The sequence below is a fragment of the Polyodon spathula genome, chromosome 27, assembly GCF_017654505.1.
Source record: "Polyodon spathula isolate WHYD16114869_AA chromosome 27, ASM1765450v1, whole genome shotgun sequence".
NCBI lineage: Eukaryota > Metazoa > Chordata > Actinopteri > Acipenseriformes > Polyodontidae > Polyodon > Polyodon spathula.
The window spans coordinates 3,324,735-3,337,417 of NC_054560.1; the positions used below are offsets into that span (position 1 = coordinate 3,324,735).

The following is a 12,683-nucleotide window of genomic DNA, read 5'->3' on the forward strand; positions in this document are numbered from 1 at the left end:
CAAGTTTTGAGTTATAATGCTGATAATAAATAAAGTAACATTTGGGAGTGTACCAGCTGTCAGTAGTCAGTTTGAGAGTCGATGGCCCAGGAGAAACATGATTGTCATTACAGAACTGCAGCTAGTAATCAGTGATCAATATTGATACCTCGTGTGCTCTCCGGATTCATTTCTTTATTGTCTTGTCAAAGCTCCATCTGGGCTGGGCTGATCATTATAACAGACATGTGTGGTTCAGTTCAGTTTGACTGGGCGACTCTTGTAAAAGCTTCCCATAGTAAAAGCACAGCAAAGTGTAACAAAGCACAGTGACAGCAATGTAATGCACAGAGAGGTATGGTGAAGCATGTTACTAAACAAGACAAACTAGGGTAAACACTACGCCCGTAGTGTCAGACTCTGGCCACTAGATGGCACACTCCTGACCCAAGACAATCCATCACACAGCACATTATTCGTTCACAATTTTCAAAGAAATTTTTATTACATTCTTAAAACCACATACTGTATTTTCAATATACACCAATATACACGTGTTTAAACTCCTTAAATAACAACAAAATAATAATAATAATAATAATAATAATAAATAATAATAATAATTAATATCTTTTTTCCCCAAAAAATTAAAAATCCAAAGTGTTATTTATTTATTTATTTTAATTTATTCACTTTCCATTTTCTGTCTGGTCAACTTTAGCATCCACGTCATCATAAAATCATTTTTTCGTTCTTTTTAAAAAAATAGAATTACAGTTTTACATGACAAAAAAAAAAAAAAAAAAAAACACGTTGAAACGAAGGCTAGCATTCTAATAATAACATCAATGCACATTTTTAAAAACTTTCATATCCGCTTCTTAGCTTCTTTTTTTTTTTTTTTTTTTTTTTTTTTTTTGCATTTACAGACAGCTTTCTAGTTCTTTTCTCCGCTCCCATCATTCACAAGAAAATCTTTTTTTATATATGCGCGGTGATTGGCGGTCAGAGAGGGCTCTTCCCATTCGGTAAAGGTTGTCATTCAATTGAAAGGGAACTCCACACGCTGCCCAGAACGCTAGCAGAGGTCAGCTCTCACCCTGGGAGTTCTAGAGGGCACACTGATGCCACGGCAGGAATCAGTGACCACCGACCAACCATGTGGTACAAACAGATAGACTGGCGGATAAACCTTGGCTGGTCCAGTCCAGGCCAGTCTTTGTTCCAACCATGTAATTGGTTACAAGATAAAAAAAAAATAAAAATGTTTTGGCAGTCCCTAATTATTCCACTAGAGGGGGCTAGGGATCCGTCTTGCATTTTTAAATGCAGAATGTAGTGCTGGCACGTGAAGACTGTCTTGATAAACTGATAGTGTATCTTTGTATAGCTGCCTGCCCGCCCGCAGCGTCACACTCCTGTCACTAGATAGCACATGACAAGAGCTTTACAACCGATACTATTGCTGTAGTCAAATATCTGCATCAAATACTGAGAGTGTAGTGTAGCCTGCGTCCCTCTGTATGGTCCTGCCCCCACGTGTGGCATTCTGTCCCATTCAAAGGTACGCTAGTAGGTTCATTTAGTAAATCATGGCTTGAATGAATGTGGTATTCCTTCGTGTCTGCGCAAACAGCAGCAATGTCGGTCAGCACCAAGGTACAAAAAAGAAGACAATACTGACCTTTCTTTTTACAGAGAAAGCTTCTAACAAAACAAATCCGAGTTATTATTTATTTATTTGTTTGTTTTCAGAGGCCCGGATACAAGCCTTGAGGTGGCAGTTTGAGCTGTAGCCAGGGCTGTCCTGCTTGGACCACAGTGAGAGATTCCCTCCAGCAGTGGGGCCAACCTTCTTGCTTATTTTCATTTCAAAAGATATATTTTAAAAGTCCAGCAGGTGACGCCATTCTGCAGAGCGGATCGTTATCATGGCTACGCAATGACAGACCAGGCAGTTGCATTCTTCCTGTCTTAAAGGTAAACAGCAGTGGCTATCCCGTGTGGCATTACCAGAACATATATACTATTTACATATAAAATTAAAAAAGCATGTTTAAAAATCACTCTAATTCTATCGTGCGTGGGTGTGCAAGGAAAAGCAGGGCAGTTCCCACTTTGGGGGCTGAGCGTGAGTGTGCGCTTGTGGGAAAGGAGGACGGAGGCAGGCTGGGGAGACGGGGGGGGGCACGCGCTCCATCTGGGGTTGTCCCCTTCGCTTCCTTGCTCCCTTTTGTTTGTTTCTTAAAGAAACTCGAAGATGAGGTGGGCCGCAGCTCGGCTTGGCTCGCCTTCTCCAGTGCACCGTTCTGTATATTCTCTGGACTTGAGCAGCTTATCTGTTTGGTCTCCTTCGCGGTTTGTCCAAGGAGTGGTACATTCAGTCACTCATTCATTCAAGTGCTTTCTTGTTCTGTGTTGGGGTTCGGGGGCCGAGGGGGAACGCTGCGTCAGTGGATTTTCCTGGGGGTCCCCCTGGCTTAGCGCTCGTTGGAATCTGGGTACTGCACCTCGCTGACGAAGACCTCGCGGTACAAGGGGGGGAAGCTGTAGGCCGTGTCGGGGTGCACGAGGCTGAAGAACTCCAGCTTGTCCATGTGCAGGCTGCAGATTGACTTCATCAGATGCAGCTTGGAGGCCATCTGGGTGACCGAGGGAGAGAGAGGGGATGGGGGGGTTAGGGTCTCAGTCTGTAAAATTGCTCTAGCTCTGCCACGCACAGTGCTGTTTTATTTGACAGTACATTTTTTCAAATGCTAAATTTTCTCGTATTCCTCCGCTAAGTTTACAGCGTTTCATGTTTTTTCTACTGTATATTAAAGAGGCTGCTATCCTGTTCTCTACCCTCGCAGACAGACAGACAGACAGACAGGCAGGCAGACAGACAGGCAGGCAGGCAGGCAGCGGGTACCTTAGTGAGTTTCTCCTTGCTGGCTGGGCTCCTCTGCAGGCAGCTCTGCAGGGCCAGGTAGACGTGCTCCTGCAGCCTCTGCACCTTCTGAGTGTCCGTCAGCCAGGGCCGGTCTGGAGGGGAGGGAGTGGGAGAAGGGAGGGAGTGTGAGAAGGGAGTAGGCCCAGGGGGTGGGGGGGGGGGGGGTGTGCAGCGTGAACTCACCAGGTGACAGCAGCACGGCGGCGCTGAACAGAGCCATCTCCTCCTCCGTCAGCTGCAGGCGGCTCAGCCCCTTCGCCAGCTCGAACACGCCGTTGATGAGGTCATCGCAGCCTGAGCACGCAAGAGGAAGCATGTCAATCACTGGCTGACTGCTTCATTCACTCTCGCTCTTTCATTCTCCCCCTCACCCACTTTCTTCCCTCACTCTCACACTCTTCCTAACTCTTCTCTCAATCACTCTGAGACTCGCTCTCCAACTCTCTTCTCTCACTCTTTCTCCAGCTCACTCACACTCACTGTAATTCACTTCTCTCTCTCTCTCTCTCTCTCTCTCTCTCTCTCTCTCTCTCTCTCTCTCTCTCTCTCACCGAGGGATTTGAAGACTGGAGTCCCCGCGTACTTGCTGTCGAAGAGCAGCGTGTTGTTGACTGGGTTGAAGGCGCGGCATGAGCGAATCAGCAGCACCTCCAGGCACCCTGAGAGAGGAGAGGAGAGGAGAGGAGAGGAGGGCTCCACCATCCCGGGTCAGACACGAAAAACAACACACATTGAATTCCAAATCACGCGACACAAAAAAAGGATTTGAAACATTTTATACAGATAACATAAAAAAATATTGTGAAGGGAGGAGGAGGGGAGACAAAAAGACAAGAAGGTCAAACATTAGAGCGAGCATTGCTTTGGTATTTCAAACAGGTTTTCAAACGAACATTCAGACTGATCAGCAGTGATCAATCAGTTTCATTTATTAATATTTATAAGACACAATTCCTAACTTAAGTGCCATACAAACTCGGCACAAGATAGCAAAGTTAGCCAACGACTGATTGGCTTTGCCATGGAGTTAATGTCTACTAAAAATGTAATAAGTACTAACGTATTTAAAAATCTACGTGTGGCATTCAGCGTGTCTTGCACTGCGAGTCAGTGCTGGTTACCATTAGGTATTGGTTGTTTTAGCTAGCTAATGCGTGACATTGTGAGCGAGTTGCGGAATGCGGAATACTACTGTCACACAAAACCGTTCTCTATGCGACTGGCTGTGGATACTGACCTGCTTTGAGCAGAATGATCTGGTCGTTCTGGCAGAGGTCCATGAAGCCGGTGATGCGTTTGGCAAACTCCACGACGTACTGGATGGCATTGGTGAGCTGGTGAGTGCAATGCTGCCACATCGCTTCTGTGGACTGGGGGGGGGGGGGGGAGACAGGTAGGGTTACACACTGCCAGCAATATGCCTGCTGCCACCTGAAGTGAAGAATCCTGCTGACAGTAGGAGTACAGTCCTCCACTATGGAACACTATAGTAGTTGTGAACCCAAAAAATGTATACATGGAACTAGAATCTCAAAGTGTTTGGGCTCCAAATGATACTGTAGTTTTGCGAGCGGTGCCCTGTGCCCTGTAATGTCTAGCTGGCTCCATGCTGCTTGTGTGCTGTCCTGGGGGAGAGGGGGGGGGGGGTACCTTGCTCTGCAGGGTCCGGATCTCCTCTTGTGTGTATAGAGTCCAGGTGAGTCTCTTCAGCTCCTCTGCTGTGTACTGACACGTCTCCAGGTGAGACTTGACAATGTTCTGCGAGACCCGCTCTGAGAGAGAGAGAGACTGTCACAAACCGGCAGGCTACAGCGTAGACCCTTCTAAAAGATCTCCGTCCATTCAGCTGATCCAAACAGCGACGCAAAAGAACATGAGAAAGGTTTTAAGAGAAGGTTAAGCAGTGCTGATAGCTGGGTTTAAAGCCCCGTCACTCAGGGGGTGCTATTGGCTAATCACAGCTAATCACAGTGCAGCCTCTCTCGCGGCTGTACAGGCTTCCCAGGGCAAGACACTCTGAGCTTTCCTTTTTATGTAATTTGGCTTCCACCAGCAATTCAATTCAATCCTTCCCCTGGCTCTGCCAGCTCCCACCCGCAGTAATTAGAGATGACCTTTCCAGTGAGTGCTCCACTGGGAGAGCGTACAGCACAAAGGCTGCATGTGAATCAGGGCCCAGCGCTCCAAGCTGCTCTTAATCATTGTCATTGATCAGCCTAATGCAAAGGGATAAGTGTTTTTAATTTCTCATCTGTTTGATGCTTGCTGCAGCGTGTGTGTGTGTGTGTGTGTGTGTGTACTATGCGATTCCCTATAGTTTGTTTCTGCTTGGTTTATTTGCTTGCTAACTATTCCAACTCAGAATGCTTCTGAAAAGACTCCCCGTGGCTGATTTGCGGGGGTATTCCAGCTCTGCACAACGCTTCACCCATGGGTTTCAGTGCATGGCGTAATGCCAAGATGAATTGTGGGGGGGTGGGGCAGCAACCACAAGATTGACCCTTCTGTAAAAACTTCAGGCTTGTGAGATTATCACTCCAAATGTAATGTGGAGAGATCAGATTTCATGGTAGAGCTCACAGTGGTTCAGAGTAAATGCAAGGTCTGTATAACAACAGCTATACCTTCCTGTGATTGCGTGTGTGTGTGTGTGTGTGTGTGTGTGTGTGTGTGTGTGTGTGTGTGTGTGCGCGCGCAAGTGGGAGCACAGACTTGGGATCTTCAAGAGCAAACAAAGTTGTGTCATTTATCAGCTGCTAGGAACTGGACAAGCGTGTGTGTGTGTGCAGATGGAAATAAGACTCCTGTAGCATAGCAGTTTTACCCATTGCAGGTTTTAATAGGAGCTTGATTAGCCACATTGTGTATAGGTAACAAGCTCAGGTGCAAAACCATTAAAAAAACAGTAAATGGATCAAACAGCCTCATTTCCACCCCTGTTGCGTGCATGCATGCAAGCGCTCACCGATCTCCAGGACGGAGGTGCCCTCTGGCAGGGGAGAGAAGAGGCTGGGCTGGTACTCCTGCTTGATGTGCCTGGCGTCCGAGAGCTCGGCACTGTGCTGCTCAGGGGAGGACTGTGCCGAGGTCAGCAGCTCCGTGCTGTAGTAGCCGGCCCCCTCGGGGGTCAGCGGGAGGTCGAAGAGCAGCCCGTCCTGCAGGGCGCTGATGTCATCGAGGTCGCTCAGCCCCACGCTGGAGCTGTTGCTGTAGGGCGTGCAATGGCTCTCAGGCGCCTCCTTGGGGGCAGTCTGCTCCTGGCTCTGCTGGTGCTTCTGGACCTCCGCGTACAGGCTGTCCCGCTGTTTCTTGGACATGCGACCGAACTTCACTGCTGTGCGGGGAGACAAGGAGGGACGCAGGTCACACTCTGGGACAGTCCATACATCATGCATACATACATACATACAGTCATAGATATATTCTGTTTTATGCATTTATTTAATCAGGAAAACCCAGTTGAGATTAGATTCTCTTCTTCCAAGCAAATCAATACACAAGAGTGACTGCCAAAACAAAAACACATTTCACATAGATGTGTCGTTTTTTTTTGTTTTTTTTTTTTTAAAGGTCTCAAGACAAGTTTCAGTTCTTCCAAGACCATGGAGCTAGGAAAAAAATGGAACGTTTTTGTCCCTAAATTCAATCAAAGCGCTATGCAGGGGGAGTCTCGTGTCCTCCCCTGGGACTCACCGTCCCGTGACATGCCCAGCGACAGGCACTTCTGCAGGCGGCAGTGCTGGCAGCGGTTTCGGTTGGTGCGGTCGATCAGGCAGCTGCGCTGGCGAGAGCAGGAGTACGTGGCGTTGTTTTGCTGACAGCGCCGGAAAAAACCCTGGAACCACAAACGAGGCAGTCGGGTAAAATCACAGGACGCAAAACACGCTGTGCTAAATTCTCACAGCTACCCAACCGTCACTGGCACCTTTTTCAGTTTTTTTTTTTTTTTTTTTTTGCATCAGAAAGGAAAAACGCACCCAATAAAGTCACCAAACCAGAAATAAACAACTGAGTTAATTCAGGGGTTTGAATGGAGTGTTAAGTTGCTACTAAAAAGTGCGCTAATGACTTGGAGTACATAGCTTTGAGAATGCAGCCCGCTGATGAAATTGATCACGCTCTTGTCCCATGTTTTACTGCTGAAATTAATTTAGCAGAGAATGTAAGACACATGCACAACTGTGAGCTTTCTGGATACTCAGATACAATACATTGAAACTGTTTTCTTATAAGAAATCCCTTATAAAAATGAAACGACCACAGCAATTTTGCACGGCTTACCTCCATGCTTTTCCCTTGGTTAAGCTATGGGAATCCTTTTAAAAGAGGGGACTAAGCTGCCTCTCTGGTGTCTTTAAAGATGCTGTGGGGTATGACGCTGCCCCCTTGTGGCCCTCGCTCACCTTGCAGCCCTCGCAGGTGATGACGCCATAATGTATTCCTGAGGACTTGTCCCCGCAGATTTTACACGGGATCACTTCGATTTGAGCTGAGAAGCAAACCGAGAAGAGAGAAAGGATCACAAAAAGCTAGCTGACCCTAATAAAAGTTTCCCATAGTAAAAGCACCATGTAATAAAGCATATTAAAAAAAAAAAAACATGACGTGGTAAATGAAGTATTGCAGTGTCTCAAATATGAATCCTATTTATGCATTCTTCTTGCATTCTTTTTGCATTTGTCCCTTTTCGTTCACAGAAACAAAATGGATTGGTTTTACAAGTTGCATTCATTGAGCTTGAACTACGTTTTGGTTCAAGGTCTTTTTGCATTCATTAAGAATTGCATGCAGTAACATTTTCATAAAGATAATTTGCGTCTAGTATTAAGGTTACCTGGCGTGTGTTTTTGAATGATAATTTCCCCAAAAATCTATTGGGCATTCGAATCCATTTTGAATCCCGAATGAATGGTCGTTCGAATCTATTCGATTTCTCCTGCCCGGCACAGGCAGACGCACCCCAAATAGAGGAGCGCCACCCACCAGTTGAAGACTACAAAAACTCTTCTGATGTCAACTGTGAGTCAGCAGGACAAGTTGTTGCCATGGAACATAATGTCAGATCGTGCTGTATTAGAACTATAACAAAGCCTTCTGGTTACACCCTAGTGAAAGACTGACATGGTAAATTTCCACAATATACAATGCATTCACCAAGCTTTACCGTACCTCTGTATGCTTTATTGCTTTACCATGCTTGCCTATGCTTCACTGCTTGCACTTTGCTTTAAAAGCTATGCTTTTGCCATGGTATACAACAGTTGCATTTAAATGAAATACATTATCTATTATTTTCATCACATCTTGTCTTGCATTTATATAAATCCAGCTCTGCAATGACTAAACGTTGAATTCACTCAGGCTGGTAAACAAGCGTGCAGGACTGCGTGAACATGCCTCTCTCTATGCATGAAGGATTTGCCATGACAAGGTACAAGACAAATTACTCCACGTATGAGGACAGCTGAATAACCCCCAGAGCAGTTCGCCCTGTCCTCCTGCCTCTCACTGGACTTGAATGAATGCAGCATGAACTTGATAAGCACTTGAGTAAATATAGGCTCTGTGGTTTGATTCAATGCTTAGAACATCATATTTTAAGAGTGGCATTCAGAGAACATCAAAGCAATCTCTTAAATGAATCCGGGGGCAGGGTGACTAGAGCCATCTGAAAAAAAAAAAAAGTTTTTGCACTTTTTACATTTATTTTTTTTTTTTGCAGAATTAATAAATAAAACCACAGAGCAGGGTTGCACAGGTAGCAGCCGTCCTCAGACTCTTCACAGAGGAGCCTTTTTATTTTTACATTGTCCTGGTCGCTTTCACCAGTGCCCTGACCCAGGCTTGTGGATAGCTTTGTCCTCATTCTGCACGGAGCTGCGCAATGCTCAGCACAAGCCTGCACACTGCCTCCTGTTAATATCTTGTTTGTATTATGTTATTCTTGTACGTACTCATTGAGACAAGCACTTCATTTATGGTAGAAAATATAAAACAGCTGTTGTGTTCGTGGTGTGTTGACAAACAGGTTTCAGTAGGGGAATGTGGGTCCCTACAGCTACAACAAACCTTGGCACATGTAACCAAACCGGACTGTCAACATGCTTCCTAAATGAATAAGCAGAAGGGAAGGGTCTTATTGTATTGCACAGCCACTGAAACTGCTTTAAAAGCCAAGCACGTACTCTTAAACGCAGACGAAATGCCAAATTTTCTTCTCTCAGTTTCACTACTGGTAATCTGTTGTTGTTTTTTTTATATATAAACTACAGGACGAGGTGCAACATTAAACCCCATCAATGCAGTTTTAAGCCAACAAGAACGGTGCCTGATCACATTAAAGCAGGGGAAGGCGTTCTCAGGAAAACATTTTAATTTTCCACGTTATATGGAATTAAAAGCTGTGGCGGCACTGCTGAAGGTAATCAGGTTTTTCACAGACACTTCTCACCCGCTCGCCTGTGTGAGTCAGCGACACACACTGACGTTACCCAGGCTGTATTACACACATTAGGAAATGGAGCTTGGCCAAATAAATTGCTAATGGTAATGGGTCATTCATGTTCTGTTCATTTTTTGTAGTTGAGCTACTGGTTCATTTATTTCTCATGTTTGAGAGATGATTCTGCACTCTTAAATAATGCGCTACCTGTCTCTCCTGCAGATTATTCTGTCACTGTAGATACTAGACTGTATTTAAATATTGTTTTTGCATTGTAACCCCGTGCTGCCCTGTAACACCTGTAAGTCACCTTGGATAAAGACATATGCTAAATAAACTGATAATATGTGATGGCCATGACTGCTGGGTCAATGTTCACAGCACATGTGGAATTTGCCCAGCTGGTCTGCTGTACCTGGTGCTGTGTTGGGCACAGCGGCGCGCACTCAGCACACAACAAGGTTTGTTTAGCGCAGCTCAAAGGTTAGCTGTAGATTTGCATTATGCAACATACTGCTGTATATTTAACCTTCATATTCCATACGCTTGGGAGTTCTGGTTTTCAGCTCTTGAATCGTACTGGGGAAAAAAACTTATAGCGTGAAATTTAACATTACTGCATGAGGAGGAAATAACTCTATCAAACAATGTATCACAAAATGGTCTCTGTCCCTGACTCTGGGGCAGGAAGGTTCGCCTCAGTAAATCCTGACACTAATTTTCTTTGCAGTTCTCTACAATGCATTTATCATTCTTTACCATGCTTTGCTGCGCTTGTTTTTTGAATATGCTTTACCACACCCCCCTGTGCTTTACCTGGGCTTTTTATTTGACAACTTTGCTGTGCTTTTTACTGTGTGAAACTTTTATAAGAGAAAGCTGGAACGTCTTACTGGACTTCCCAGCAACTCCACTGGCCTGCACTGGTGAACAGCAATAGGGACTTCAAAGGCACATTTACTGGGTTCTTGGTCGTTGAAATACCCACACAGCGGGGTTATTAATGTCTTACTTGTCTACAGTTGGGAATACTATTTTACAGAAATAGGTATATTTGCATGTAATACTCCATCCACCCAATTAAATGCAAATGATGCCTTGTCTTCATTTTATACCTCTACTGCAGTTAAACAAATACTGGCAGTTTATGCCCTTCCCCCTCAATCACCAACGCAATATGTATCCTTACATACGTTTACCAGGGTAAATCCGCACACTGCAGAATGCACTTTACTGTGCTTTGCTTTACTTTTAGGGATAACTCATAGGTGCCTCTCTTTGCTTGTTCCATAGCAGCTTCCTCTCCCCCTTCCCAGAACGGTGCTATTCCTGTCTCCGCCAGCAGGAGTGCTGTGACAGTCTCTCCTGCTCATGGAGGTACATATGTCGTCTGAAGTCCAGCCCACTAGCTCAGGTGGACAAGCCACAGTGACAGAATTGGGTCAGTAGGACTGGCTTATTCAATAGCACGTCGCCCACTACGCTGGTAACAACAGGCAGGCAACACTAAAAGCGCTACACGAAACGATTACACAATTTGTGCAAAACTTGCTACCTGATTTCTGTGGCCATGAACGCAAAAAACACAAACGCACACTTTTACAAAAGTGAGAATGATCCTCAGATTGCGTCAGATATATACATAGACAGGCAGGCGCATCACACAGGCGGAGGGGGGGGCGCGAACCCGGGACCTCTCGCACCAAAGCGGTATCGGGCGCTTTATTACGATTCATATTATGATTGTACTTGTTATCATAGCCAGTAACCTTTTCAAAGTCTTTATCCCTGTCTTACACAACACAGAAAGCAGAACAAATAATTAGTATGCAGAAAGATACTAAAGCAGCGACAAAACCAGCGCCAATAGCTTAAACACACATTACAAGAAGCACTGGAAAAACGCAAGCAACCCCAGTTAAAATGCAATTGCTTTGTCACTGTGGAATCAAAACTCAAAGAACAACTTTTTTTTTCTGCAAAACAAATTGGTCAAAATAGGGCAGTCTTGTACCAAAAAATGACTTTAAAAAACTTTGTCATAGATTAAATGACAGAGTGACTGACAAGACAGCGTTGTGAATTACAACGGTAATTAGACACAGAACGAAATGCAGAAAACAAAAACTCATGTAATATTTAACTTTTTTGAAATAGGCTTTGTTTTCATGGCACAGCACCAAAGCTGCATAGGATAAGCCCCTAAAGATGTAATATATATATATATATATATATATATATATATATATATATATATATATATATATATATATATATATATATATATATATATATATATATATATATATCCGAATTCTTATTCTTAAGATCGAGCAAAGTCACTTATGCATATTTATGTATATTTCTGCAACTTACCTCTCATATTTGCTGTTTATAATTCCACAGTCATATAACTCCGAACAGAATCAGATGTCGATCTATGTATTTGTTTTTTTTAAGCCCCAAAGAGCTCTGTTAAAAATATATATATTAAAAGGTGCTCTGGGTTTCTAAATCTTTCTAGTACGTCTCGTCTTGTGTGTTTCTTTCTGTTGTGTAAATACAGTGTAGAATTTTTTTTCCCTTGCTGCGTAACTCAGTGCAGATGAGGTGGTAAGAGAGTTTGATGATGTACTTGCTGGCGCTCTCTGCTAACCTACTTTTAGGCTGGCTTTGGCTGCATGTGGAAGCTCACATGATCCCAGAGCCGGGGCAACCCTCCAATCAAACTGCAACACTCTTGAGGAGGACTGGAGGAGATGCCAAGCCTGCTCAGTATACTGGAAAACATAGGGATGGCAGTAAGACTCCCATTGCATGGCGGTTTGATCCATTCCTGGTTTCACTAAGACGACACCTGAGCTTGTTACCTACAAACGGCGGCTAACCGAGCTTGGATTAAAAGATGGAATGGGTGAAACTGCTATACAACAGGAGTCTTATTTCCACCAATGTTGCACTGCAAAGCAAATAAATGCAAAATGAACATTGGAAAGATAATATAATTAAACATGGTAAAGCATGCCGAAGGCATAGTGCAAGAAAAATGTACATCTCTTATAAAGATTTACCAGGGTATATTTGCAGGAACCTGGGGGTAAAAGGCATGTGAGAGGCTAGCGAATTAGCTGTGCCTGTGCCATACAGCCCTTGTAAAAGTTGCTTGATGTGCACAGTAATTATGCCATATTTTTTTGCCATTTTAGAGTGTGATTCTAGTTCCCTTATAAAAGCTGATAAGTTTCCCACTCTTAAGTTATGCAATTCTGTGCTTTGCGTGTTTTTTTTTTATTATTTATTTTTTATTTTTAACATGACTTTTGACTTTGT

At 44.2% G+C, this 12,683-nt stretch overlaps 1 protein-coding gene across 5 annotated transcripts; it reads right to left on the reverse strand.

The window, feature by feature from the left end:
• Positions 1-685: 685 nt before the first annotated feature.
• On the reverse strand, positions 686-11,999 carry LOC121301135 (nuclear receptor ROR-beta-like). Of its 5 annotated transcripts, none has more exons than XM_041230260.1 (10): positions 11,730-11,999; positions 7,315-7,400; positions 6,605-6,746; positions 5,877-6,242; positions 4,562-4,683; positions 4,149-4,281; positions 3,463-3,570; positions 3,095-3,205; positions 2,891-3,003; positions 686-2,621 (listed from the first exon to the last, which is right to left on the reverse strand). In XM_041230260.1, the coding sequence occupies exons 1-10, from the start codon at positions 11,734-11,736 to the stop codon at positions 2,460-2,462; spliced, it is 1,350 nt and encodes a 449-aa protein (XP_041086194.1). In that variant the 5' UTR covers positions 11,737-11,999; the 3' UTR covers positions 686-2,459. The 5 variants fall into 5 exon arrangements, with proteins under 5 accessions (XP_041086194.1, XP_041086193.1, XP_041086196.1 ...); XM_041230259.1 differs by having other exon boundaries at positions 5,877-6,245; XM_041230262.1 differs by lacking the exons at positions 7,315-7,400; positions 11,730-11,999 and adding an exon at positions 7,193-7,307 and having other exon boundaries at positions 5,877-6,245.
• Between the last annotated feature and the right edge of the window lie 684 nt (positions 12,000-12,683).

Coding starts and splice junctions, on each gene's coding strand:
- LOC121301135 (XM_041230259.1), bottom strand. Junction 6,747..7,314: donor TCACCTGCGAGGGCTGCAAG/GTGAGCGAGGGC, acceptor TTGTGGTTCCAG/GGTTTTTTCCGGCGCTGTCA. Junction 3,571..4,148: donor GATCATTCTGCTCAAAGCAG/GTCAGTATCCAC, acceptor CTCCTCTCTCAG/GGTGCCTGGAGGTGCTGCTG.